The 27,873-nt window shown below is 43.1% G+C and overlaps 2 protein-coding genes and 1 non-coding gene across 7 annotated transcripts in view; all 3 read right to left on the minus strand.

Moving 5' to 3' along the window:
* Positions 1-1,319: 1,319 nt before the first annotated feature.
* On the minus strand, positions 1,320-18,419 carry LOC110078480 (leukocyte immunoglobulin-like receptor subfamily A member 3). 5 transcript variants are annotated; one of them, XM_020792684.3, is made up of 8 exons: positions 17,351-18,419; positions 17,185-17,217; positions 14,751-15,038; positions 13,210-13,512; positions 9,194-9,481; positions 6,377-6,487; positions 5,730-5,782; positions 1,320-4,637 (listed from the first exon to the last, which is right to left on the minus strand). In XM_020792684.3, the coding sequence occupies exons 1-8, from the start codon at positions 17,379-17,381 to the stop codon at positions 4,497-4,499; spliced, it is 1,248 nt and encodes a 415-aa protein (XP_020648343.3). In that variant the 5' UTR covers positions 17,382-18,419; the 3' UTR covers positions 1,320-4,496. The 5 variants fall into 5 exon arrangements, with proteins under 5 accessions (XP_020648343.3, XP_078233154.1, XP_072832827.2 ...); XM_078377028.1 differs by having other exon boundaries at positions 14,751-15,033; positions 17,351-17,439; XM_020792686.3 differs by having other exon boundaries at positions 3,782-4,637; positions 5,745-5,782.
* A 4,038-nt stretch (positions 18,420-22,457) lies between these two features.
* On the minus strand, positions 22,458-24,758 carry LOC110078479 (uncharacterized). Its single transcript, XR_013537143.1, has 3 exons — positions 24,638-24,758; positions 23,747-23,784; positions 22,458-23,020 (listed from the first exon to the last, which is right to left on the minus strand). It is a non-coding gene; the product is annotated as an uncharacterized LOC110078479 (transcript).
* Positions 24,759-26,830: 2,072 nt separating this feature from the next.
* LOC144583044 (osteoclast-associated immunoglobulin-like receptor) overlaps positions 26,831-27,873 on the minus strand; it is a 57,566-nt gene continuing 56,523 nt past the window's right edge. Inside the window, exon 6 of the mRNA XM_078377025.1 lies at positions 26,831-27,491. Within this exon, the coding sequence (XP_078233151.1) occupies positions 27,010-27,491 (482 nt within the window). The 3' untranslated portion in view covers positions 26,831-27,009. The remainder of the gene's footprint in view (positions 27,492-27,873) is intronic.

The raw sequence follows: 27,873 nt of genomic DNA on the forward strand, positions 1-27,873 counted from the left end.
TCACAGCCACCTCTGAGGCTTTCTCTACTCCTCCTCTAACAAGGCTGAAGCCAGAATCTCTCTGAGGAGGAAAAAACCCACATTATTTCTTTTAACACGATTGCTTCCACACAACGACTGGCCCAGGCCAAGCCAGAGGAAGGATTTCACCTCACATTTGGAAGGGTGAGTTCTTCTGCCCAGGCCATGGACCACCCTAGTCTCTGGGATGACATTGTTTCCCAATGGGACTAAAAGGTATAATTCCATGAAGTAAATCAGTCAATAAAACCCCTCCAAACAAACAGCTTTTTAAAACCCTGTCATGACTAAAGCCTAGAAAATTGTGTATTAATTACTGTGTGCCCAAGTACCTTGTGGTAGAGTCAATATTTATTAGAATCATTTTAATTTTGACAATATTTCCACCCCCCTCAAGATGTTGATGTCTTCAAGATTGTGGGAAATATTCCACTTTATGAATCTGGGAAAGATTTGCAGCTTGGGAAGGCGGACTGGTTTGGGCAACAATGGTCATTCCAGCTTTTTCGCCGCTTTTGCAGTGGTGAGGAAAATTTACCTGAAGTTGGGGTGGGCGGGCTGTTTGACACGGTCACCATGTCATTTCCCTAAAACCAAACAGGCTGGAATTTCTCCTCAAAGACACAGTGGGGATCCCTCAACTCCTGGCCTTTGGAACCTGAGCCAGGTGCTCTGTCTGACTAAGCTATCCAGGCAGATCCCAAGAATGAAAGGTGGTTGTCAGAGAGCCATTTCCTTCCTCTCAACCACATTGGTTTCTCAGCTGACACTGAAGGTATTATTATGTGTATCCAAGGATGAAGCATTGACATTGGAGGAAAGGAAACCAGAGGAGGCTTAAGCTGTTTTGCAATATGTGATCTTATTTACAAATAGGCAGGTTGATACTATAGGAGGAAAAATACAGTTTTCCATAACAACACACAGCCAAATCCATTTCCTCACAGCTGATTGCCACAGAGAGGTACTGCTGTCCCCTAATGAGAAATTTCCAGAGGCTGCTCTTTCCAATACACACACTGGCCAAAGTCTTGTTAAGATGTTAGATCTGTGGAAGGGAAATCACTTATATTGCTACAGTTAATTAATGAGGTGTTGGGCATATGCTAGTTGCGCATCCACTCACATACACGGTTGAGCTCCACATCACAGGCATATCACCTTGTTAATTAGTTGCAAGCAGCCATAGCAAGTACATGGGAATTCATGCACACTTGTAAAATCCCAACAGTATCTTGGTCTTTTCATTAGTATGCTTCAGCAACAACAAAAACAAGTAAAAAAGAGAAAGCCTTATGGTATCTTTATGGCATAAGTTTATTCCTGGGTGAGCTTTCATGGATCACAGTCCATGTCTTCAAACACGGGGTACAAGTGCCAAGGGTGCCTCTTAGCAGATCTGCTGGGATACAGTTCCGATCCTCTGCTGCTGTGCCACACTGTGCCTTTCCTCCTATGCTGAAGCTCCCTACTGTATTTGTAAAGAAGGGGGCATTTCACAAAAACATCCTAAGCCTCCTCTGAAAGGTGCCATAATGCTTTTGTTTCTGGTTTTGCTGTCTCAGTGTCTCGGGAAGTACTACCTGTCCCTACAAAAAAAAAAGCTCATGTTTTTTGCTCATACCTAACGGATGGTCTTCCTTCTCCAAGAACTTGCTAGCCTTCTTTGGCCATTTCTTTGTAACGTCCTTAACAAAAGATGTGCTAATTAGGACCGTTGCCACTGGCCCTCTGGGACATTTGCAGTCATTCTGGCAGCATTAACCCTCTTCTGTCCTACCACCTTCCTAACTCACAAGGGTATTAACTCCACTCTAAACACCTCTCCATTTCCATCAGATTTCCCTATCTATCCCGGTACAACAGGCTTTAAGTATTGGCCCAGACACAGACACCAACATCCCTCTACTTCTGCCCATCATGCTTCTCTTTCACTCATAATTCCTGAAAATTTGTATGAATCGCCTCTATAACACTGTTCTGCCCATTTTCCTGCTTAAGACCTTCATGTGTAGGCATCCTTCAGTCTCGAGAGACTATGGTAACGTGCTCTGTATGGAGGTCTTGGAACAGTGTCTTGTGTGGCTGAGAAGGCCAATTCGAGAGTGACAATCTCTTCCACATTGAAGACAAATACAATCTGTCCCCTGTCCAGCTCCCTGGTTTTGCTTGTTTCAGGACTGCCTCTTTGCCTCAGCCTGCTGTACAAGTGTCTCTTCAAATTGGGAGAGTCCATGATGCACCGCCTGCCTCCAGGCTGAACGCTCAGATGTCAAGGTTTCCCATCTGTTGAGGTCCATTCCTAAGGCCTTCAGATCCCGCTTGCAGATGTCCTTGTAACGCAGCTGTGGTCTCCCTCTGGGGCGGCTTCCCTGCACTAATTCTCCATACAGGAGATCTTTTGGAATCCGACCATCAGCCAATCTCACGACGTGCCCAAGCCAACGTAGACGGCGCTGTTTCAATAATGTATACATGCTGAAAATTCCAGCTCATTCTAGGACTACTCTATTTGGAACGTTGTCCTGCCAGATGATACCAAAAATGCGTCGGAGACAACGCATATGGAAGGTGTTCAGCTTCCTCTCCTGCCGTGCACAAAGGGTCCAGGACTCGCTGCAGTATAGGAGTGTGCTCAGGACACAGGCTCTATAGACCTGGATTTTGGTGTATGCTGTCAACTTCTTATTAAGCCATACTCTCTTTGTGAGTCTAGAGAACATGGTAGCTGCTTTCCCAATGCGTTTATCGAGCTCGACATCTAGGGAGAGAGTGTCAGAGATTGTTGAGCCAAGGTACACAAATTCATGAACAACCTCCAATTCTTGCATGGAGATAGTAATACAGGGAGGTGAGTCCATGCCCTGGCACATGACTTGTGTTTTCTTCAGGCTGATAGTTAGTCCAAAGTCTTGGCAGGCCTTGCTAAAACGATTTATGAGTTGTTGGAGGTCTTCAGCAGAGTGGGCAACAATGGCTGCCTCATCGGCAAAGAGGAAGTCCAACATGCATTTCAGTTGGACTTTGGTCTTTGCTCTCAATCTAGTGAGATTAAGACCTTCGTATTGAGAAGGTATTTGCATATATTTATATTTTACATCAGCCCTCTTGCTCCTGCTCTGAGTAGCACCAGGTGCTATTCTGGTACAGGAATGGATTAGATTCCTTGCATCCTTTAGCCAACATGCATGCTGGAAGGGGTTCCAGTAGCTATAACACAAAAAAGGAATTTTTTCAAGCTCTAAGAAAGAACATAAATTCAATCTGATGAAATGTACCCCCTTACAAACCTCAGCTATGAAGAACAAAACAGAACCTCTAATCATCTCATTAGCATTTGCAAATGTTGGATTGATCTGTCTTCTGTTTGGGTGGGCAGTCCTCCATTTGAAGGCATTCTCCATTTGAAGGTCTGTCCAGTCTAGGAATCATATGGTGGGGGAATCACAGACTTGGAAACCACTCCCACACATGTAGGCATAAGACCAGCTGGTCACAGAACTTGTTGATACAGTGCTAAAATCATCATCATCACATACACACACCCCCAGTGTTCTGAATACACAGTCCAATATATTACTCGCGTCCGTGGAATCTGGAATGGAAAGAATTTGGAAGCAATGCAGTACAACAGTGGAGTTCACATTGGGGAAACAGAAATATATTACTGTACAGCAGTCTTGCATCCGAGTCAAAATAAACAGCCCTCTGGTGGGGAGTTAAAAAACAAAAACAGTTGCTCACAGAAACATAGGTCCTGGGGTGGGGAATCTTCCCACTCTGGTTCTGCACTTTAGTATGTGACCTTTTAAAACACTGTCTTAAAACAAGCTGAACCTGATTCAAATCTCATTTTTCTTTGGTAATGGGACCACATCCTGAGATGCGTTGCAACTGTGGTCAAATTATGAAAATGATTTCTAATCTTGCATTTGCACAAATAAACAGTTTGAGGCAAATCAGGATCCTCTTTTGTCCTCTTTTTGGATAATGCGAGTCCTCCTTTTGAGTGAGCACAGTCCTTAGTTTAATGTTGCAAGAAGACTTCATAGATGTGGGTTGTAAAGGGCAGTTTGCTGTCCCATGACAAGAGCTTATTTTTATTTCATGATCTGCTATAAAAATAGGGTGGGTGTAGTCAGTCAGTAAGCACCAGGAAGGAAGTATGTCATGGTCCATGAGCAAGTTTAAATTGTTCCCTTATTATCTGTTTACCGTTCAGCTCAGTAATGGCAGAAGGATTGTCTGGGTTGAACCAGAGATGAAACTTTACTGCCCACGTCTTGCTAAGGAGGCACATCCTTTTCTTGTTTGCCACTGAGGCTGCTGTGTGATGTTGTCTTGCTTGGTGATGCTTGGAGTCTATGCCTTAGAACCCAGTATTAGAATGTTCATTCATACCGCCTAAGAGTAAGCCAAAGTAGGCTTACCTTAGCTTTAGAGGTCCTGGTTACTGTCTATTGGTTCTTCTCACTTTAGTTCTGAGCCACTGATGCATAAGTACAGGATTCAGAGACGTTGTCAGTATCCACCACCTGTCTGGTCCTCAGAGAATTGTGGTTCAATACAGCATAGGACACTTCATCAGGTTCTGTTTTAGTACCAGGTTCTAGGGGCTAAGGGAAGAAAAGAGATAATTAAAAAATTATTTGATTTTTTTACTCCACCTTTTTCTTTAATAAAGGACCCAAGGTGGCTTACATCATTAAAAGACAATGTTTTTTAAAAATTAAAACAGTAAATATACAAATACTAAAAAGGATTGAACAAGTGCCACGCTACAAGATGGTAAACAAAAGCAACACCAAAAACACATTCAAAGCAGGAAGGCACAACCCTCCATTTAAAAACTCCACTCAGGCAGCCACTGAGTGAGGGGAAACCCTGCCTGAAGAAAAAAGTCTTCATCTGCTTGTGGAAGGTCAAAGAGGGGGGCAGCCTGGCCTCCTGTGGGGGGGAGTCCCAAAATCTGGGAGCAGCCACAGAGAAGGCCTTCTCCCGTGTCCCCACCAAGCACATCTGTAAGGGTGGTGGGACTGAGAGAAAGGCTTCTCCTGATGATCTTAACATCTGGGCAGGCTTATAAACAGAGAATTAGGAATGCAATCTTACCAGTACATTCTATGGTGAAATCAAATGAGAAGAAACTATGGTAGAGAGATTAAAGGACTTATTTATTTATTTATTTGCTTGTTTGTTTGTTTGTTTTGGTGGCAGTTTCTGAACCAGAGCAAATTATATCTGGAGCTATCAATAGAGCAATTGAAGAATGGGAGTTGGCTCTCTGCCCCTCCATCAAAGTAGGTCAGCAATGTCAGGGAGTCAGATCATATCTTCAGATTTCAGAATTGTAACAGAATCATGTTGTCGTGTGTGTGTGTGTGCGTGCCTTGGAAGCAGAGTCTTTATTCAAACAGCTTTCCACTTTAGACCTGAATCCTTAGCTTGTAGTACTCTCACCGCTGAGGTGTTTCTGTAGAGACGTGTTCCTGTCAGCAACCACTGGCTTAATGGCCAATAAGCAGCTTTAATTTAAAATCAGGAGCTCAGAAGATACTGTTCAAGCTGTGTCTTTTTCTATTTTTGTGGACAACTATCCCCAGTAAATGGATGAATGGAGGCTATCAGAGTGATATTAAAAGTCTAGGTTGAAAGACCAAGAAGACAGAATGTTAGCAGGACATATAATCATAACACATTTTGCTCACAGGAAAGTCTGTTACCGTGTTCATTGGCTGGGCATTTTTCATGAAAGTGGAACCTGTAGATCAGAGATAACAATGAGATTCCTTTCCTCATCTGTGCCAAAGCTGAACTATTGCTGCTGCTCCCCTCCTAGCCCTTGCCATTCCCTTCTGCTTCTTCAGTATTGTGGTCTTCTCCGTTAATGGTGGTCTGGCCAGGATTTCTGTAGCATGTCACAGCAGAACAAAATGAGCGAACAAGGTCTCCTTGGGGCAATGGCTGATGCTCCTCTTCCTCCTCCCCTTTAACTTCTTTTGGTGGTGTGATGGAAAATGAGGGAGCCATGGTGAGCTATCTTGCAGCAGCAGCAGCTGTATCACCACCCCCTTTTCTGCAACCATCTGCCTCTGTTGAGCTAAGAATAGGGACTGACCTTAATCTGCTATTAATGCATAATTAATAATTAAGGATTCAAGAAATTCAATAGAAAGGATTAAGGAACATTTAAAGAGTGTTTCTTTTCTGATAAAACAAAACTTTGATCAGAGGGCATTCATTACCCATTAAAAATCTAACGTATTTGTATGGCCCCAGTTTGAATACTGTCTGCCACATATATTACAGCTTCAGCCTCAGCATTGCAAAAATAACAGCCTAGAGGTCCACTTACTCTTTTTTCTTTTTCTGTGTAATGCAAAGGCAATTAAAAACAGAAGGAGAACCAGCAAGAGAAGGCCTGCGGCGATACTTGCCCATATGGCTATGGGTATTGTAGATTTATCTGTAAAACACATAAAAATCAGTGTTGGGATGTTACTGATGCTTTGATGCATTTGCACATGATTTCCAGAGCCATGCTTTGCTGGTTTAGCAACAAATTGCATGGCAAATGTAATTCTGGTTCCTCTTCCCCATTTCTGATCTGTTTCTGGTTTGGTTCTCTCCAACCTTTTCATCAGCTCCTGTTTCTAGACGGGCACCTGACTCTCATATTGCAGTATATGACGGTGAAGCCCCTTCATAAGAATCCTCTCAGATTCTTCCACAAATCCTATCAGCTACATCTCCATCCTTCGGTTCTCCACCTGTTCTGTTCAAGACATTTTTCCTTCAAACATACAGTATTTCCCTGTGGACAAGACCAGCTCCATCCATTTTGTTCCGAGGCAAAGGACCAGATGTTAGCCCACCACTAGCATCCCAAAAGCTGATGGAACTGGCAACTGAACCTTGTTTTGACAGGCAGCCTCCTCCTGTGGGCAGCACGCCACACAACCCACCTACCTCTGCACTCACGCACCTCACCATTGCTGCTCATTTATTCATCATCCGTCATCTCTTGCCCTAATGGACTCTCTCTCTCTCTCTCTTTGCCCACGTCCCATGGTGTTTTTTTTTTGCCAATAAGATGAATGCAGTGCAATACATTCATATATATATATATATATATATATATATATATATATATATATAGACTTAGGGATTTCATTGTGCACTACTATTCTTCCTTTACACAATTTAATTCCAGGGCTCAATTGCTTAGACCTGCTATAGCCTTGCTCAAGCATCAACACACCATATAAGTCCTACTACTCATATAACAGGCACAATTAAATAGTGAGCTATGTTTATTTTGAAAGCAAGTTTCTGATCCTGAAGTAAGTTCTAAGCAGTAAGAATGTAGTCAGAGAGTATGTCTGCTATAAATATATGCATCTGATAGATGTGCACTGGCTCACGTCTCTTGCCTGCAGCAGGAACATTTAAACAAAGCCTGGACCTTAGCATAATGTCCAAATCCATCAGGAGCCATTGCTCTGATCTGTTTCTCCCTCAACGAGCCTCAAAAGGACTCAAAAGGAGTCAAAAGGACCCTATGGCTCATTCTGAAGCACCATCTCCTACCAGTGTCCCTGGGTCTGTATATTCCCAGGACAGTGTTCTTCTTAGAGAACTGCAATCTGAAATCCTACTGCTGATGTTTTGCTCCCAACTCTTACTGCCCTCCACTTTTGCCTGTCTTCTCTCTTGTAACAGCTTCCAATACTCTCCTCCTTTCTCCACTTATTTCAGCCCACCCACCATCTGTCCATAGCACAGTCTTATTGTCACACTATCTAAAAACTTTCCAATTTTTACTGATCTCCTTATTTCATAGCATCACAATGTTATCCCATTGCTTTTAGTCCTCCCCCCTCATTTTTCTGCTTTTGTGTGGTGGCAGTTGATTAGTGTGGGAGACTTTCTTTGTGATCAGTTGCCATCACTATTGGCACCTGTTTCTCTCCAAATAATATGTTTGAAATTCTGTTCTACAGCTATGTTTGCAAAACTTGAAGTTATAAACGTGCAGAGAAAATCACGCTAAAGTGGAGTTAGTATTGACAAAGCAGTTCTGGTGGTGCAACAGGCAATAGTCAGGATGAGTACAACGTGATCGATCGGGATGTGAACTGTGCAAACAATGTAATGATGACTGCCTGGGTGTAATGTCCTGCACTTCTCTGCAGGCATAACTTTATGTTAACCCAACTTCAACATGATCTATTCATGCATCTGCTCAGGTGTTGGCATGTCTATTGAATGCTCTATGCTGTATCAGAAGTGTGGCAGTTAATATATGTTTAGTTTTTTTTTACTTCCATGAAAGAAATTGGATGAAGCTTTCCTTCAGAAGTTGCAAATCACATTTTCTCATTCCCTCCAGCACAAGAATGGAGGATATTTGCTTGCATCACCATCTCTGTGTTTTCACAGAACAAACCTCCATAGGAAGAGGGCATTACAAAAGCATTTGCCCATGTTCCTAAATAAATAAATAAATACGTAACTGACACATTAGCCCTTCCATTATATAACACTTGTGCATGTTAGCCCAAGATAATCTGAAGGAAAAAAAAGGCAAAAATTTAAAAATTGGGGGGGGGGAAGAGGGGAAGAAAAAAACAAAATGAAGCAACACTTGATATCCAGGTATTATTTTAAATGGGGAAGTGTTCTGGCTCCTGGTAGATACCAAATGAATATGGAAATTGAAATGAAATAAAACAGAAGACGGAAACAGGAGAAGTATTGTTATATAGAAACCAACAGCTGGGAGTGGCGCTAAGCCACAGAAGGGGAAAAAGTGAGCAGTGAAACACACTCATAGGGAAATATCACCTCATGAAGCACACACCCACAAACAGCATGGATCTATGTGGTTACTAGAGTGGACCCAAGCAGATTCTGAGCCAATGCAAATCAGAGCAATATGGTACAAAAATATACCACCACCTGCTAATAGTGTACTGTACAATAAAAAACTATTTGTCCCACTTTGTCCCTGTTGATAACAATTTCAGCCTTGCAGTATGTGAGCACCAGGCAAAGTTCAGATATCAGGGGCTCAAAGAAGGTTGAACAAATGCTCAGCGTAGAAGAGGCCATGCACAGAGAGTGAAACCTGGAAGGTGGCAGAGCGGGAAATGTTCAAAACAAATCTCACCTGTCAAAAGCAGCTCCACAGGGTCACTTGGCACTGACCAGATAAATTCATTTGTTATGGAATAGTGGCAGGTGTAGTTTCCTTCATCTTCTGATGTCACCCTGGATATATGGAACTTGGTAGAATTTTTGCCTAATCCTGTTTTCTTTGATACTGTCGCTTTGTTTGATTTGAGCAAGACGAAGGTCAGATCATTCCGTGGTCCCTGACACTCAATGGTGACATTTGAATCTGGAGAAATCTCCTCACTTGGCATCATTTGGATGAAAGGTTTGCTGGTCCAGTAACCTGGTGTTAAGAAAACAATACGAAGAGGAAAGTAGTAAGGAAAGCAAGTAATCATGTTTCTGATTTGTGACTCACAATTTACACATTCCACTGATTCTCAGTAGGTGCTGTTCGGAAGTTTCCTTTCTAAATACAAACCGGGAATGGAGTAGAGTCATAGAGTACTCAGAAGTACCATTCCTTTCTTCTGGGTATGTTCTGGGATTGTATCGTCAGCCCTCGACCACAGAAACTGACTGTTCTCTTAAAGACCTAATGCAGAATCACACTCTCCACATCTGGCCTTATTCTGAGGTACTCAGTTCACTCATTAATCCAGCTGGCACTTGCTGGCCGTAAAATGACATCAAAATAACACATTTGATATGAATGTGTACCCCTAGGTGCTCTGAGATGTTTGTTCATGATTGCTATCACCTAAATCTTGCTGATTGGATTATTTAGTGTGGTTTGTTCCAGCTGTTTGTACAGCTCTACATTTCAGCTAGTTTAATTGTCATAAAGGTGAAGAATTGGAGTTTTAAAGATATTAGGCATGTGAGCATGTTGGGGAGAGGGGAGAACAGCAAGACTTTCAAGGTGTGATGCCTTTTCTACTTTTCTGTCTCGTTTGCACAGCAATGGAAGAATCTGGCAAAGAGCAGTATTTCTTCAAAGGCTGGGGTAGCTCAGTGTATTGGAGCACCTGGCTGTGGAGCCAGAGTCTAGGAGTCTCAATCTTCACAATACTTTTGGGAAAGGGATCAACTGAGATCATCCACTGCATTTGTAGTTGCTAGAGTTACTGTATATGCCCTACTTTATGTGTGTGGGCTTGGACCAACCGCACTGTCTCACACTCTCACTAGAATGAGAGACTGGGAAACTGCTTCTGAATACTTTATACTCAGAAATCTGTATGACTGGCATAATTTGGAATCAATAGCACATTATTATCACCAATGTCTTCTTAGAGCCTGGATTTATTGGTGTGTGTATGTTAAGCAGGCGCTTAGATGTTGTACTACATTTTAAATTCACTCCTAGACACATACAAGGGTCACCACATAAACAAGGGGTTGAAGCTGTTGACCAAAATGTACTTATCTCTTCCTTGTCTATTTTATTAGTTAATTCTCTAAAGAAAGTTTTTACTGGTATTGAATGTCTTGAAAAATAATTATTTTAATCAAATGTCAAATTACTGTACTGAGGAACGGTATATCATCACAGCTAACCCTCATGTAATGCAAAGGAAGCGAGAGTGTTTTCCACTTAAATGAGTATTTAAATCCATTAAACTTACAAAAAACCTGTTCTCCATTTGTTAATATGAACTGATGCAGCTGTCTGAATTTTTGAACTCTTCTAGGAAGGTAGCTCCAAGGATCCTTAGAATACATCATCTCAGCTGCATAGTTGGAAAGGACCTTATAGATCCTCTAATCCTGATTGAACACCTGAACTTCAAAATATATTACTACATTGCTGAATTTTCCTATAGACACATGGAGGGGGGGCATACTGATTTTTTTTGTTTTTGTTTAATAGCTTGTATGGAGTACAGATCACAGTTCAGATTTCACTAGGGAGCATGGAGTGGTAAAAGGGTGGGTAACAGGTGCTTTTCTAGTTTGATTGTAGCCTAACAGGCAACACCTGTAGAAAGACACTTTTAACATAAGAAGATGAAAATAAATGACAAAAGAGAGAGAGAGAGAGATTTTAACAGTTGTCAGTATCCTGGTCATGGCAGCATAATAAGTTATTCCAGTGTAAATGTGCCAAACGTTATGCCCAGCAACAAGGAATTGCTCTGTGGAATTGTGCAATCCGTTGCGCATCCCTGGCACAAGCGATTATGCAAGGTGTCAGTGGAAGTGCTTTGGTGATAGCATAGTGACACAATAGGATTTTGGCCATTGTTGTAACGACATGTTATTTCCAATCTTTTGGCTTTTCTAAATCAATATGGCCCTTTCCCTGGTTCCCATGTGCTGGGCAGGGATTACCCAATTACATCCCACTCTTGGTTAGTCCTAAGAAATAGGAGCAAAGAATGAGCGATAGTAGTGGATCAGTGTTGCCCCTAGCGTTTTATTACCTGAAATGACTGTTTTAGTTAGACTTATGGTCAAGCTAGCCCTCGTCAACAGATGACGGAGCTCCCTTGACAGAAATCTAAGCTATGCAAATTGCAAATGAGTTTTCTTTTATAATTGGTCATTGGGAGTTATGTCCAAGCTTTCTTTGCATATTGAAAGCTCAGATATGGGAATATTGAAGAAATACTTCTTGGGGGGGGGTATGTTTTATTTCCTCTCTACTGAAAAATGAGTATCTTGTCTGTTTTTGCCCTGAGCTTGCCAAATAAATGGATTTCTCTGGTGAAACTAGCAAATGTGAATTTCTTGCATCTCAACCACACCATGAGGAAATGGAATGGCTGCCAATCTAGCTGATCGCACCCACTGTAAGGCTACCTCCACTGCCACTAGAATGTGAAAAGTGGGATTTAGCAGTAGGTAAAACAGTGTAAAGTAAATCAGAGAGTCATATCATTTTTTATTAACATATGTATCTTGCTTAATCCAAAGAGAGGTAGCATGGATTCTATATAACTGGAGAATGTTGCAAGGAAATTGAAGCATGCCACAGATTAAGAAAAAGACTTCTTGGACTGCTATGATTTTCTATTTTTGAAGGCTTTCATGGCTGGGATCTGATGGTTGTTGTGGGTTTTCTGGGCTGTTTAGCATTGTTCTTAAGGTTTTTCTTCCTAACGTTTTGCCAGTCTCTGTGGCTGATATCTTCAGAAGACAGGATCAGAACCCACAACAACCATTTTCTATTTTATTTGAAGAAGTAGATGGCTTAAATCTTGTGTTTTGGACTACTTTCTAGTCAATCAGGTTTGATCCATTTCCCCATGACTAAATGACATACGGGTAATTATGAATCAGGCTGACTCTCTTTCACAGCTATCTGTACCTTTTTAAATCACTCACAAGGGCTGCTCATTTTGGAGTTTTTTGTTAGTTGTTTTGACATGGGTAGGATCACTCTGTTTTACTTTGGCTTCTGGACTGCTTTCCTCTCCTCCCTTCAAGACAGGAGAATATCTAAAGGATTATCTTTTCTTTTTCTTTACACATCAGTGCTATGTCACTTACAAGCCAATGAAGTGACGAGTTGTTTTTTTATATATTTTTCTTAACTGCCTGCTTTCCCTTGCTTCCTGAGGGGATGACATGAGAGGACATGGAGGGTCATCATATATTTTTCTTTGCAGTCTCGTGCTACGTCATTAGAAAACAGCAACCACCACAACCTAGGTTTCCCCTGCTTCTACATGGGGGAAAACCAAAGATGAGGCAGAAAGGAATCTTCCCCCTCCCACTTTTACAATCCAGAATTGTGTCACTTTGGTGGCAAGCCAATGAAGTGAAGTGTCTAAATAAATAAATAAATAAATAAATAAATAAATTCACACACCTCACACAACGCAATGAAGGCAGAGACAGCAAAGGGTGTGGGGAATAAGGTTATTTTGCTGAATAAGGTTATTTTGAGGTACCAGGCGGTTTCATGTCCCAAAACCACCCGATTCTTCTGTGTGGATGCAAGTCTCATTCTCAAGGTCTGATTACACTTTCAAGTCACCCTGTCTACTCTGATCCAGCCAAGAACATTCTCCCCCCCCCCCATTATACCCTTCATCCATCAAAAGAATAAAAATATGTTCTCACCTGTTAAATTGATAGACACTCTGTCACTGTAGTTTGAGCATCTTTGATAGAAGGCTGACTCTGATTTGAGGCAGTATCTACACCAGTAGATGCCTGCACCTGAAGAGTCAACTGTAACAATGGGAAACTGGATCTCACCCATTTTTATCATCATGGTCCCATAGGTATTGAAATATGTCCGTTTTTGGAGCGTGAACTCTGCATTTTGGAGCCCTTCACTCTTACAGTAGATTGTGACTCTTTCTCCTAGAGTGACCACCTCACTAGGGCTCACAGAGATGGAAGGCTTCTGATAAACCAGTTCTGAAAGAGAATGAGAAAAGTGAAGTATAAGAGTGGGTGTCTGCACAACGCTGGGGCTCAATAAAGTGAACAACTTCTACAAACTGTTGGGAACTGGACTGCACAAATCCACCAGGCGATGATTCATTCAAAGCTTTTGGGTATCTTGTATAATCTACTCTTGCACCATGATATCCCTGCAGGCATCGTACTTTGCTTCATGAATTAAAAAAAAATCTCCCCAATGCATGGAACCATGTCAAGTGACAAAATTATTACAATTCAAAATACATCTTGTTTAGCACAGAAGCTAGTAAATAATACATACTGTATTAACAATGGCCAATGAAGAATACATTAACTAGGTTATGGCTATATTTTTAAAGGAAATACAGAGATTGGCACAATGTCTTCAGTAATTCCATTCTGCAGCAATAGATTGCACAAGTTACATTTTCTATATAATTTCCCAGAGGATTCCTAAGGAACCTACTTTTCTGATTTGCCATAGTTTATACAATATTGAATAGCCAGCTCTTTTGTCCACCATGAAGCAGATTGCATGCCCTCTCTAGGCATGGCTGCGTAGAGCAGTTTTTGGATGGTTCTCATGCATTTTCACAGAAAGTTTGGGGAGGCTGAGATTTAGCACTAGGACATATCCAACACAAGGTGTGGGACTCTAAATTGTGCTGCCCCATGTATATTTTACAGTGAAACCAGCTACACACAATATATTTTGTTTGGAACAACATTCTATCATGATCACTGCTTGAAGAGCAAGATGGAATCTCTTGAAATTGACACTACTGTACATTAGTTTCCCATTTGGTTTGTGGCTGCAAATGTTTTCTACTGCCTAATAACAAACCAAGCCCTAAAGACCTTAGTGATAATCTACCACTGAGAAGTTTGGAGTAGAAGGAAGCACCTTCACTTTTGGAGAAAGGCCTGTATCACCTGATCTTGTAAGCTGCCCAGAGTAGATTCGTTGAATCTACATGGGTGGGGTAAAAGCCGGAAAAATAAATTAAATAAATAAATAAATCTTGGGGCCGGTAACCAGAGGATGATTCTTAGAATAATATGGTTAGGCACCTGTAAAAGGTACTCTTTGCTCCTCTGTGTTTCAGTAAATGATAATAAATAAGTTTGAAGATATTAAGTTGCTCAGCAGTTTCACATATGGAAAAGCAACAAAAATCTGACCTCTGCTTTAACATCGTATGTGACTCATAAGGACTGAGCTGAGGCCTCACCTGTTATGGTTATAGAAATGTGGTCACTCCAAGGTGAGCATCTTCTTGAGCTAAAGCAATACTGACAACTGTACTTCCCCGCATGTGCTTCTTGGGCACTCGGAATGGTAAATATGCCTCTATTCACTGCAATTGCATTCATAATCCAACGTTGCTGATTCTCTTCGTGCCATAGTTGGAAAGTTTGTTGTGAGTTTGGATATGGACTGTCACAGTAGATAGACAATTGTTCTCCAAGGAAGATTTCATGACTGGGGATCATGGAGATGGAAGGCTTGGGATACTGCCCTGGACAAGAGAACAGGGATGAGATTTAGGAGGTGGAGCAAGTGCAGCAGCTGTATTCTCTAAAAAAGGGGTCTCAAACATGTGGCCTGGGGGCCATTTGCGGCACGCTGGATGATAGTTTGCGGCCCCCGCCTTGCCTGCCCCCCTGAAGCGCCCACGCGTCTTCTGCTATCAAGAGTTTTAAAAAGCCTCACCTTGCTCACTGGCTCTCCCCCAAGACCCTGCAGGCTGCAGTTCTGGATGGAGGGTGCAAGAGTCGCTGTCTTGGGGGAGGGCTGGCAAGCGAGGCACGCTGCCGGCCTTTCCCCCGAATGCCCGAGCCACCACCAAGCGATGCCTGAGAGTGGAGATTGCTCCCAGCCCGTCCTCAAAGAGCGCCTCCAATAGCACCGCCAACAGCAGCTGCCGCTGCCACCTCTTCCAGGGAAGCAGTTCTCTGGCTCTCTTTCTCTCTCGGCATCCCCAGCACCCGCTCGGCCAGCGGCCGCCTCAGCACCTGGCGGTGATTCCTCCTCCTCCTCCTCTTCGTCCTGCTTCAGCCGCCTCAGCTCTGGAGACTGCATGGGCTCGCCTCGCAAAATTTGCTCCCCTGTCATGGTGGGGGTAGCTGCTGCTGCTGAGTGTGCCTTTTTTGAGCGGGGCCTTCAGAGGAAGGTTGCCGGACCTCCGTGTGTGTTTGTGTGCATGTGCGCGCGTACCTGTGGGGGCCCCTGCCCCATCCTGTTTAATTTCGCAGGTACCGATGGGGGCCTTTCTCCTTTCGCAAGGCTATTCTCTGAGGTTTTTTTAAATTTTATGTCATGTCCTCCTCCCCCCCTCCCTGGCTAGGCAGTCACCAGTGCTCCCTCCCTTCTCCACTTCTTCATCCTGCTGGTGGTGGTGGTAGTGAAGAAGGAGCCGGAGGGGGTCGTGGCTGCCGACCAGGGCTCCCGCGCCCCTCCTCCTCCTCCTCCTCCTTGAATCCCCAGCCGGGGTAAGGAAATTCCTGGGCGGCTTCCTCGGGCTCTTGCTCTGCTTGACGGAATGATGTGGCCCAGCCTCTGCCTCTAGCAGAGGTAAATTAAGTTTGAGACCCCTGCTCTAAAACATCAACTCCTGGCATGCTCTTTGGGAACACATTATGCCAAGCCATGGAGGACCTTTGGCTCTCCCAATGTTTGAATGACAATAACCCTGGGAGGTGTAATATAAAGGTCAAGATGGCTCAAGTTTCCCTACTCCTGTAAGGAACCAAATTTATATTGGAGAATGAATGACTCAGGCACGTGAGAAACCAGTTCGTATAAAACATATTAGCTGAGCAACTATCACGATGCACCAATCACCTTCAAGAAAACTGGAATGGTCAACACAGTGTGCACCCACATTTTTTGTTCCAAGAAAATCAGGAACAAGTGCATACCAGAGAAATACATTGAAGCAGGCAAGATGATAGAAAGCCTAGTTCTAACCAATTTAGGTGGAGATGCAAGGAATCCTGACTGCCCCCTCTATGTTTTCAGAACAAAGGTAAGATGTTTTCTTTGCTCTCTCTCCGAAATGGTCAAGAAAAAAGGAAAGAAGTAAGGAAGTGATTTCAGTATATCAGGGCGTGGTCACTGTTATCCCCGTTTAGTCCACCGTGGGGACAGGCTAGTTTGTTCCTTTTTCCCAGTAACCACATGACGTATGGGCTGTCCCTTGTCCATTCCTACCCACATGTTTTTGAGCCCCTGTCATGAACTGCCTTGGTTTGATTGTGGCAGATGTTATCACTGGGATGAAAGGAAAGTGAATGCTAGCTGTCAGTTTGCTTTGCCTCTATAGGATCTAACCAGTCATGAACAAATTAAAAGCTTCCTCCTGCTCCTCTGCAGAAGGAGAGACAGAAGATCTAAAGGGTTAAAAAAAAAAAAAAAGCTCTTTTAGCCCAGCAGTGATTTGGTTGCTTGGGAAGCCAATCAGCACTAGGCAGAGATAAGGAAGGTAGACAAGGTTATGTCTCTGTGTTCTCACCCAGAACTAAGAAATATTAGTTTTGGGGCCATAAAAGTCATCATGTTGGCCAGCTGGGTTCCAGCAGTTGTGGCCCAAAACAGCGGCTTTTCCATCTCTACCCATACCCATCACCTTAAATTTTTATACTTGTTTGCCTCCTGACACTTACCTCTAGATAATGTCCACTGCTTGGCCAGCCAACCTGGAAGGCAGAAGATTTGATTAGCAGTAAAGTAATTACAGAACAGGAACCAAAGCTGGTCTCTGGTCTTCTTGACACATATTTTAGTTGACACATATTTTAGTTCTATTCTCATTCACAGAGTGATACCAACCAAGAAAGAGGATGATGAAAGGGAGCCTCATGGTGAGGATTCTTTAGCTGACAGTGTTCGGTTTGCTTCTGGCTCTGCTATGTCCTCTGAAAGATCTCCACCGAGTGGACCAGGTCCTGAAATTGAGGAACATTCTTGATGCAGCCGTCCTCCAGAATACAGTTTCCCCCTCTGTGATCTGGAAGTCCCATCGACCAGAAATGTTGCCCTAACATTGCTTGGCCAACCACAGTTAAAAATTGCAAAAGAAGAGGAAATGAGAAGAACATGAAATCCACAGTAGTTCAAAACAGGTGACTTCTCAAATAGAGGGTTCCTTAATTCTGATCTTGGAGTTCATGGTATCTGGAACCTCAAAAACTAGGCAGAATACCTCTTGAATATCTCTGTTTCTGCTCCAACCAGTTGTACCTCTTAACAAAAACATCCTTTGCTATTTGAATGTTGAGTCATGTCAGCTGAACTTCTCCCTTATTAAGTTGAAACATTTTGCTTCTCATCCAAGTAGCTTCTTCAGTCTGAGGAGAGTTGGTAGGAGGTTCCTGATATACCCTCCCTGTTAATTTCACTTCCCCATGTCTGAATAGGCTTGTTAGATGGACAATGGACGGGGTGTGTGTGAGTGAAAATCCTACCTCTGCAGTCCTTCTCCACCTATTGTCATAGGTCGTTAATGGTCGTTAAGAGTGGTCTTTCTGGTGGGTGTGGTCCTGATCTTTGTGGGGATGGATGAAAGGGCAGCATGATAAATGGGAGGCAGGTGTCTAAAGCCTCCACCCTTGTAGAGTGAGGGATTTTCTATAGGCACATGTATGGTCTCCCTGGCCCCTCTCTCAAACCGCCCATCTTCTGGGTCCAAAATGAATACATCATGGTCATCACATGAGTCTCATTTTTCCTTCAAATGAAGGAACACTGCTGATTGTGGTCCTGAGCCATTGCCCCTCCTTTGCTGGGCCATTCTCCTGTTTAGGGGCCGTTTGGTTTCTCCAACGTAGAGCTCTCAACACTCCTCTTTGCATTGAACCACATATACTTTATTGCTCCTGTTGTGTTTTGATGTCCGATCTTTTGGGTGGACGAGTCTCTGCCTTAGGGTATTCGTGGGTTTGAAGTGAACAGATATGTGATGTTTACCAAAAATCCTTTTGATCTTTTCAGACACATTCGTCATGTAAGGAATGACCTGGTTCTTCTGCTGGCTCTTGGTCTCAGACTGTTCCATTGTCCTGCTGGGTCGGGACATTATCTTTGTTAAAGGCCCATTTTAAGGGCTGTCTTCGGATTTCTATGTTCCTTCTTCTTGGCTTCTGTGGAGGTGGGGATGTTTCTTGCTCTGTGGTTTAGCGTCCTGATGACCCCTAGTTTGTGTTTCAATGTCCCTCTTCCTTTGCCTTTCTATGCTCACCAAAGCCTGAGAAGAGCGATCCCCACCCTTTGCAAAGACAGTGGGTTGGTTGCTTGAGTCCTACTTCCCTTGTCTTTCTGTGCCTTGCCAGGCAGAGATAGAAAGGGGAAGCCTTTCCAAGCGATCCCCCACCCTGCTGCCTTTGCTAAGAAAACAGGATGAGGGATTGCTTTGGTCCCACTTCTCTTCTATTTCTATGCACTCCAAGAAATAGAAAGATGGAGGAAACCTGACTGAAGCGGTCCCCATCCCTCTGTCTCACAGGAGGAGAAATGGCCTCAGTCAGTCTTCCCCAGTGCTCCTAGAAAAGGCTAGGCTGCTGGAATTGAAACCACAGTTCCAGCAGCCTAGCTTCTGTTTCAGTGTAAGCTGCTGCGGAGCAGGAGGAGCAGCCTGGCCAGGGAAGTAACAGTGGGAAGGGGTGGGGGCGGGGGGGCCTCTTCTTTTTCTAGATAGCTCTATAGGCTGTCTATAAAAAAAAGTCCTGATGAACCACTGGGAGGCAGTTCTTGCTCCGTGAATCGTCAAGGTTGATGACCCATGAACCAAGAGGTAGCACCATCATGCTGCCCTTTCATCAATCCCGTGAAAGATCAAGACCATATTCACCAGAAAGACCACTGTTAATGACTGTTAACTTTCATTTTTCACTTTCCTGCATTTAAATTGTTGACCATCTTCTTAGCCCCATGAATGCTAAATGAAATATAAAGGATTTATAGGGCTGTTGCTGTGTTCTAAGGATCAACAGTGGCTCCTTTTTCTGCTTTGTGGTCAGCTAAAATCACACAAGTACACTTCTTTTGATACATTTCTGCACATTTTTGAAAGATAGTGCACATCCCTACTTAGAAATGAGTTCTTACAGAATTTTTCTGTTCCTCAACCTAGCACTATTTATTTGCACCAGGAAAGTTGCAAAAATGTAGGGGCAGATATTTTCAGTAGTTAGAATTCCCAAGTGCACTGCAAGCTTACTTCTGTGGAATTCAGACAGCTTCTCACCTAATGGTGTGTTCTACATTCTGTGCTCAAAGCTGGCCTTTTAGCTCATTTTGTCATCTCTGTAACTATTGTTGATAAACTGAAGTAGGACAGAAAGCCTTCTAGATTATATTTGGAACTAGAAATACTGAAGGGGGTAGTTTTGTTTGTTTAGTTCTCTCTCCAGCTGCATCCTCCAAACATAAATGTTTGAATAGATTTTCAGCAAAGACAAGACCCGAGGCAGAAAACTCAAATGGTTCTCCCAGGGTAGGGTAGTGGTAAAACTTCCCTTTTCATGATGCCCCCTGCAAATTGCCTCTTTAGATGGAGTGCTTTCCTTTACCCAATGGTTTGCCTTCATAGGAAAGTTCTTGGTAACTAGAGGCTTCGTTAGGAAGAAGAGGATGCCTTTTGCTTTCCACGAAAGATAAATAGAGACCTTCGTCTTTCCTCAGAAAGAAAAATTTTTTCAAAGGCTTGGCATATGATCTGAATTGCTCCTCCTCTTCCTCATCAAGGAGATAACCCAAATAGTGATTTTCCTCTGTACAGTAATAATATTGCCCCTTACATTTTATTTTAGGTCCTATTGATTAAATGTCTTGCTTATGAACAGGACGTCTTGGTGATATATCAAATGCTATGATTCTAAGAGACCTATCTTGCTACATACTTAGGTTTAGCACTCGTCTTTCAAGAATAATCTGGTACCCATGAATGTCAATAGATCAGTGAAGTTTTAAGCACATATTTACCTTCTGCATCTCCCTTACTTGCCAATATCACTAGATGGATAACACTCCATCCTGTCATAAAAATGTCCCCCTTGTGGATATCAGGTCTATTTGCAGTGAATTTAACTTGAGAATCCATGGAAGCTGATTGGAGGAGAAGAAAGAAGGTCCCTTGGAAATCCTCTTATGGGGGGGGGGGGAGAGAGAGAGAGAAAGAAAGGAGAAAGAGGGAAGAAGCTATGGAAATGATGAAAGAGGCCCCTCTGAGACTTGGGTGGGAACTTCTTTAACCAGTGAGCAGACAAATCGGTTATGAGGGCCCAGGAGAACTCTTGGGGAATTCTGTGGGGTGAAGAGTGGTGGGAACAGGAGCCATTGGCACAGTTGCTGATGTTGCTGCCACAGGAATCAACACCTGAATTAAAGCCTTGGATGGGAGACCCCCTGGACTGGTGTGTGTGTGTGTGTGTCTGAAAAATAAATTGGAATAAAGTTCTTGGAATCTTTTCCTTTCCCAATTGGAAGTGGAAGAAGTGTTACAAGTGGCCAGAATGGATGTTGCTCCTCTCGAGACTTCTTTAATAAACGTTAATCATTAGAAGCCAGAATATGACTCTGGAATGATTACATCGAGGGAAGAGCAAAGGAGAAACTCACGTATTTCTTCACAGCTTCACTAAATGATACATTCAGATCTTTCCTCTTTCCTAATTAAACTGGAATGCAAACTCCTCAGAGAGCTGCCACATTCCCCCCTTTTCTACCTCTTCCTTGAGAAAATGGAGTATGTCATAACTAAAATATTCACTCAGTGATTTTTCCAATTCACAGAGTTCTGTGGGTACTGTACAATATATTAAGATACAAGAAGAGTACCAGAGTAAAAGGTAAGAAGAAACCATATCAAACCAGCAGCAGTGGAAAATAAGTTGTAGCATAGAAAACCAAATTAAAACTAGGAGCAATAGGAGAATGCAAAGTATTAAAAGATCTGAGATTGGTATTAAAAGGTCTGGGAAAATAAATGCTTCCTCTTTACTACCCCCCAAATCCATAACAAATTTTATGATGAGACTCTGCAAGAGGGCATCCCATAGGGGGTGGGCCACCACCGATAAGACGCTCTTTCCCATATCCACCCCCCTGACTTAATTCAGCAGGGAACCTGAAATATGGCCTTAGATGATCCCTTTAGGGGTTGGGATGGTAAACACAGCAGTAGATAATGACTGACATCATCCAGCCCCAAGCTGTGTCTTTCCTTGCAGTGATATAGTGCCCAAGTTGCCACTTTGGATTCTCCTAATCACATGGTATGCTTAGGATTTATTATGGAGAGATTTTGGGAGAGGGTCTTCTGTCCCTTCTTCACATAAAGAATTATAATGCTCAGATTTATAGTTCCTCTTATCTCTAAGGTAGCTGTGTATTTAAATCAAAATGCATGCTTTCAAACCTCTGGAACCTAATTTTTATTTCCTGGTTTGCTCAACACCTTACAACCTGTAGTCTTCTCTAGACCAAGTCTCTTCATGAAGGTAGAGTTGCATTCAATAAAGGTAGCACTGAGGGTGTCCTTTACTGGTCCAGTAGAGGGTGCCAGGCAATTGCTGAAATTTCTGAAAGTACAGCTACAGTTTTCTCTGAGTGTCAAAAAGAAGGAGAAGGGGGAAATGAAATGTATACAAAATGCTTGGCGACCCTTTTTGGGTGAGGAGGAGTTTGAAACCTCACCCTTCCCCCAAAAAGCTTTTTGCAAACTGCATCTGGATCCATCTAAGAAGCCAACCTGGGCCAGCAATGGCCATGAGACTTTGGGGATTTAATAAAAGAATGTACTTTTTGGAACTACCCCAAGAACTGGGTGCACGGTCTGAAGAAGATGAATTATCAGAGAAAGCTAGCTTTCTGTTGTTTGTTTTATTTCTTAGGGTTTTTTAGTGGTCTAATAAGGGTATCATCTGCTTCTGTATTTGAACTGTCTTGGAGACTACATGGCCTTTTTCTGATTTTTCTCTGGTTTCCTTAGTGTTTGATCTCCTCTGCTCAAGAAGACACGTTTTTCCCACCTAGCGAAGTCACAATTGTGATGGCAGTGTTTGTGCCTGCCAGCCTCTATCTGTGCAACTTGACGGTCACTAATGTTATATACAGCATTTCCTTTAGGTTAAACTGTTGTGAATGTACAGAGAAATAAGTAGAGCATGCCTTCATGAACATGCTTATGTTGTGAGCGCAGAAGGATACAATAACATCCAAGATGGTTGTGGGACAGAATGAAGTAAGCTTGCTTGTCTGAAAAAGCCTGAAGGTATCTATATGTCTGCAGGATCCGGGAGAACATCAACACTGCAGAAACCCAGGGTCCGTAAGAAACGTTGGCTATGGGCCCTTCCTGATACTATTTCTAGCCACCACTGCATAGACACAGGGCTCAGGGTTGCTGTTAAGACTGGCTGCCTTTTTGGTCCTCAAGGAGTTCAGATTCAAAACAGCATAAGAGACTTCACTGGGATCTTCTCCAGCTTCAGCTTCTTGGGGCTACAGAGGTTGAGGGAGAAGAGAGAGAAAGGGAGAGGTATTTAGAATGAACTCTCTCACTGTTCCCTCCAGTGGTATTAAGAACCCCTACATCAGTCATTCCCAAGCTGGTGAGCTTTAAAAAGTAGCACCTTTCATGCTGGTTAGAAGCCAGCATGCAAGACACCCATAGAAATGAAAAGTGTGTCACCTTCGGGTTAGAGAAATATGTGGCTGACATTTGATTCCCTGAAAGGTGGCACGCGGCTAGAATTTTGTGAAGCAGCACTGTATTCATTACTTTGTTTTATCAGTCTTTAAATCCCTATCTTGACTTATAGCTCATTTCTAGATCCTGCATTAATGCCATATTGTTACCTTCTAAATCCTCTAGTGTCTTTCCCCTTCTAATCTTCTTGCTCATGAATCACACAACAGATCCTGCCCAGTGACTTTTACAAATCCATTTAAAGGCTTCATACTCAATGAACTGGTCTGGTCCTTTTCCTTTGCTGTCCTCTATGCGAGAACAATTTCGCACAATACCTCTGCGTGACAACAACTCCCTTCAAATCGCTTTACGTAAGAGTCCTTTGGAACTACTAGTCTATCCCATCTCTCTAAACTAAGCCAAAGTGCTTGTAATGGCAATAAACTACCTACTGATAGGTTTAATTTGTGGATTAAGTATTGATAGAACAGCAATCATCATGAATCTGGTTATTTATCCAAAGAAAAGCATCTTACCACATTCACTGGTTGATTTCTATCATTTGCTGTTGAGCCTGTAGACCAAAGAGACCTTGTGAGAGTCCTTACAAAGTTAACATCAAATTAACAAGATATAGCACATTTCTATTCCTAGGGCCCCTGTGTAGAAGACATCTTGCTCCATATTGCCTACCCTGCACCAAAGGAATTGGCAGTAATCCTGTTGGCATTGCACTGCTCTTCTAAGGCTGATGATGTCCTCAGGTATCACCTTTAATCTTTGATAAAAGATTAAAAGTGACAGCTATCCTCACCCACCCAGGTCCCGCTGCTCCCTATGCAATCCTTTTATAAGCTAGTGTAGTCTTTGGGGGCACCAGGATTGGGGGTAGGGAGTCTTCAATGTCCAAAAATCATTTCCACCACTCCTGGTCCCACATGGAACTCTGCCACTGGCCTGTATTTCTGTACAGAAATTAAGTGATTTTGTGTTTGCATTATTTCATAGATTTCTGTGAGAAGGAAGTAGGTGATGCCCCCTTATTTTCTAGGAACATCTATCTTGGTAGAAGAAAGGCCAGCATCAGTCCAAACAGCTAAATGGCAGTTTAGGGAACTCAAGAACGTCCTTCTCTCTTTATCTCCTCCTCCCCATGCAAAGACATGTATCTTTTTCATTCTCAGCTAAGTTCCACTCAGTCACCTCCCACACATTTAAGCTTCTCATTGCAACTAGAAGGGTTGGAAGCCTGTTTGTTTCTTTGTTTCTTTAAGAAAAGGCTCATCTTTGTCCCATACGATGCAAATAGGATCTGGGACCAACTTTTACCATCAGGTCTTTTCCCTAGGAAACCACTAATATGTGGACCAATTATGTGGTCTTTAATCTCACCCGCTAAAAAGCAACTCATCAAGCATCCCACTTACCTTTTCTCCTTTTTCTGTATAATATGAAGAGAAAAAGCAGGAGGAGAACAACAAGAAGGGAACCTGCAGCATTGCCTGCCCACATGGTTGTGGAGAATCTGTCTGAAAATCATAGTCATCTTGAATCAGAGTGGCATTAATTAATAAAGTCTATTGTCACACAAACACCAATTAAGGTTGAAGGGATGGTTCAAATCCACATATCTTTTCATCTGCTTCACCTCACCATCCATCTTTCACCAGAGGGAAAAGACACGAAGCAGGGCCTTCTCGGGGGTGGCTCCTCGCCTTTGGAACAGCCTTCCTCCGGGGATTCGAGAGGCCCCTACACTGGGTACTTTCAAATGCCAGCTGAAAACATGGATGTACATCCAGGCCTTCCCTCCTGTCAACTACTGATTTCTTTGCTTTGCTATTTATTATTTATTTATTCCTGCATTATTTGTTATTGTTGTATGCTAATGTTTCTATGTTTTTTAATTGTTTGATATTCAGTAAGCCGCCCAGAGTGGTAGAATATACCAGATGGGTGGGATATAAATCCAACCAACCAACCAACCAACCAACCAACCAACCAACCAACCAACCAACCAACCAACCAACCAACCAACCAACCAACCAACCAACCAACCAACCAACCAACCAACCAACCAACCAACCAACCAACCAACCAACCAACCAACCAACCAACCAACCAACCAACCAACCAACCAACCAACCAACCAACCAGCCAACCAGCCAGCCAGCCAGCCAGCCAGCCAGCCAGCCAGCCAGCCAGCCAGCCAGCCAGCCAGCCAGCCAGCCAGCCAGCCAGCCAGCCAGCCAGCCAACCAACCAACCAACCAACCAACCAACCAACCAACCAACCAACCAACCAATCAATCCCCGGGGCCATTCTAAGACCCAGCCATCCCCAGATCACACCCCAGAGGTATTCTCCCCTTTCCCCCTATATTGTGGCAGATCGTCCTGACTCATTATTGCTCCGGTTCGTGCCCATCTCTCCTCCCAACCTCTGCCTCCACAGCCAGATCCCTAATTCACTGAGCAGTCCAGCCAGCTTCCATGACAACAAGGGTGAAGAAGTAGGTGAAGATAGTCTTCTTCTCTTTCATAATCTTCCAAATCTGTTTTGGGAAACCTATTGCCCAGGTGCTATATGTGGCCCTTGATATTTTTTGAAATATTTTGGAAGATATTATGAGTTTGGGAAGCTGACAGGAAAGAAGAAACAAACAATATGAAAGGGGAAAACCAAACACATGGACGGAGCCAAAAGGAAGACACCAGTGGAAAGAAGGAGAAACTCTATGTCTGCAATCAGTGGACTGGTTCCAAACTGTAGACTATTTTTTTGATTGTGTATTGACTTGGTTATGATATCCATTGCATTTTAACTTCCCCAGTCCAAGTCTGCTCCCTTCTCTGCACCCATTGAAGGTCTGTCTGATGCCAGGATTTCAAAGAGACTACCTTTATTAGTGTCTGTACTTTGAACTTTCAAAGCTGATAGTTACTTGTCTTAGTAAACGTCTGTCTCTCCACTGAAAGCCACCCTTTTTCTCTTTGTCTTTCAGATACTTCTAGGATTAATATCTGGCTCTCTGACCCATCAGTCTATTTGACTGGCGATGTTTGGAACAAATAAGATACCACCTTGTGTGAAAAAAAATTATTTTCTGGAGAAGAAATATTTAGCCACTGGCTATGCGAGTAACAGTAAGAGAAAGGGAAAAGGTGGACTAAGTGTGTGGGAGGAAGTGAATAACTTTATCCTTCTATGGACAAAAAGGCAGCAGAACAGACAATACAAGAGGGTAACACAACAGGGAACTGTAGCTGACCATCCTTTCATCTGCTATTCTTTGGAGGCACAGCATCACTTGTGCAAAATGGTTGCACATTTCTCTGCTTCTAACAAGGGGAGGGATGGAATTGAACGGAGGAACTGGAGAGAAAGAGAGAGATGGTGAGAAACGGGAAAGTACATGTAGATGGAGCGACATACAAAGGGAAAAGAGGGGGCCCACAAAGGGAGAACTAAGAGGGCGATTAGACAAGGAAATGGTTCACATTTTGAATCACTTGTAGCACAGTCTGGTGTGATCTATTTCCTGGTGATAACAGGATGTAAGAGCAAAAGTTGTCAAGCCTCACCTGGATCTATGACCAAGCTGGACCTTTTTTTGGGGGGGCTATTACTGTATTTGTTGGGGCGGGGTCAGGCTGAAGGAAGATTACTTTAAGGAAGATCACTTCCAGCAAAACTGGTCACACACTTCCCTGTGTGAGCAATCATGATCCTTTCTCACCATCTGATTGTATACTAAGCAAACCGACATTGCTGCAAAGTGAAAATCCGTGGCCAATTTCTAGCCACCATGCCCACCTTTGTGTTTTCCCTCGTCAGCGCAAGTGCAGAGCCAACAACACATCATGAAATGACTGACCAGGGGTGGAGAGCAGGAAAGGTTCTGCACATCTCTTCCAAACAATTGCTTTATGCCTTGATTATACTTGGAAGTTGGTAACTGGGGGAAAAAAATCAGATCAAGTACTTTAACTTTCACAACAAGATTCATAGGCACAGATGGCTCAGACCACACAAAGGGGTTTCCTTTGCCGTGATATTGGCAAGTGTAGCTCCCAGCATCTTCAAGCCTAACCATGAGGATGGAGAAAGGTGTTGCGTTGCTGTCTGGCTTTGCTTTCTGTAAGGCTACCAAATCCACTGATTTGTACAGGAAAAAGGTCAGACCGTTTTCTGGCCCCTGACAATGGACTGTGATGTTTGTACCCAGACCATGGGGTCCCTTTGGTTCCATCTCGATGACGGGATTCCCAAGACTAGGATCTAGAGGTGGGGAAAGAATAGTTTGAGATGCCAAAAGTCACAAAACTTTGGATCTGACCTGAGGGGCTGGACAGAGAGAGAGAGAGAGAGAGAGAGAGAGAGAGGTGGCAAGAAAAGAGAAAGTACACACAGATACCCAAAGGAAAAAGAGAGAGGTGGGCACAAAGAGAGAACTGAGGCTATGATTGCACAGTGAGAGAAATGTGAATTAACTCACCTTTTCTCACTGCAAAGTCATATTACTGGGGTACAGTCTAGTATGTTCTATTTCTTGGGAATCACCAGACGTATGAGCACCAACAGTACAGCCCAAACCCCATCCAGGCTCAAGCTGGACCTTTTGGATCTAGGGCTACTCTTTTGGGTAGTGCTGTCTATGTTG

The sequence above is a fragment of the Pogona vitticeps genome, chromosome 6, assembly GCF_051106095.1.
Source record: "Pogona vitticeps strain Pit_001003342236 chromosome 6, PviZW2.1, whole genome shotgun sequence".
NCBI classification, from domain to species: Eukaryota; Metazoa; Chordata; class Lepidosauria; order Squamata; family Agamidae; genus Pogona; species Pogona vitticeps.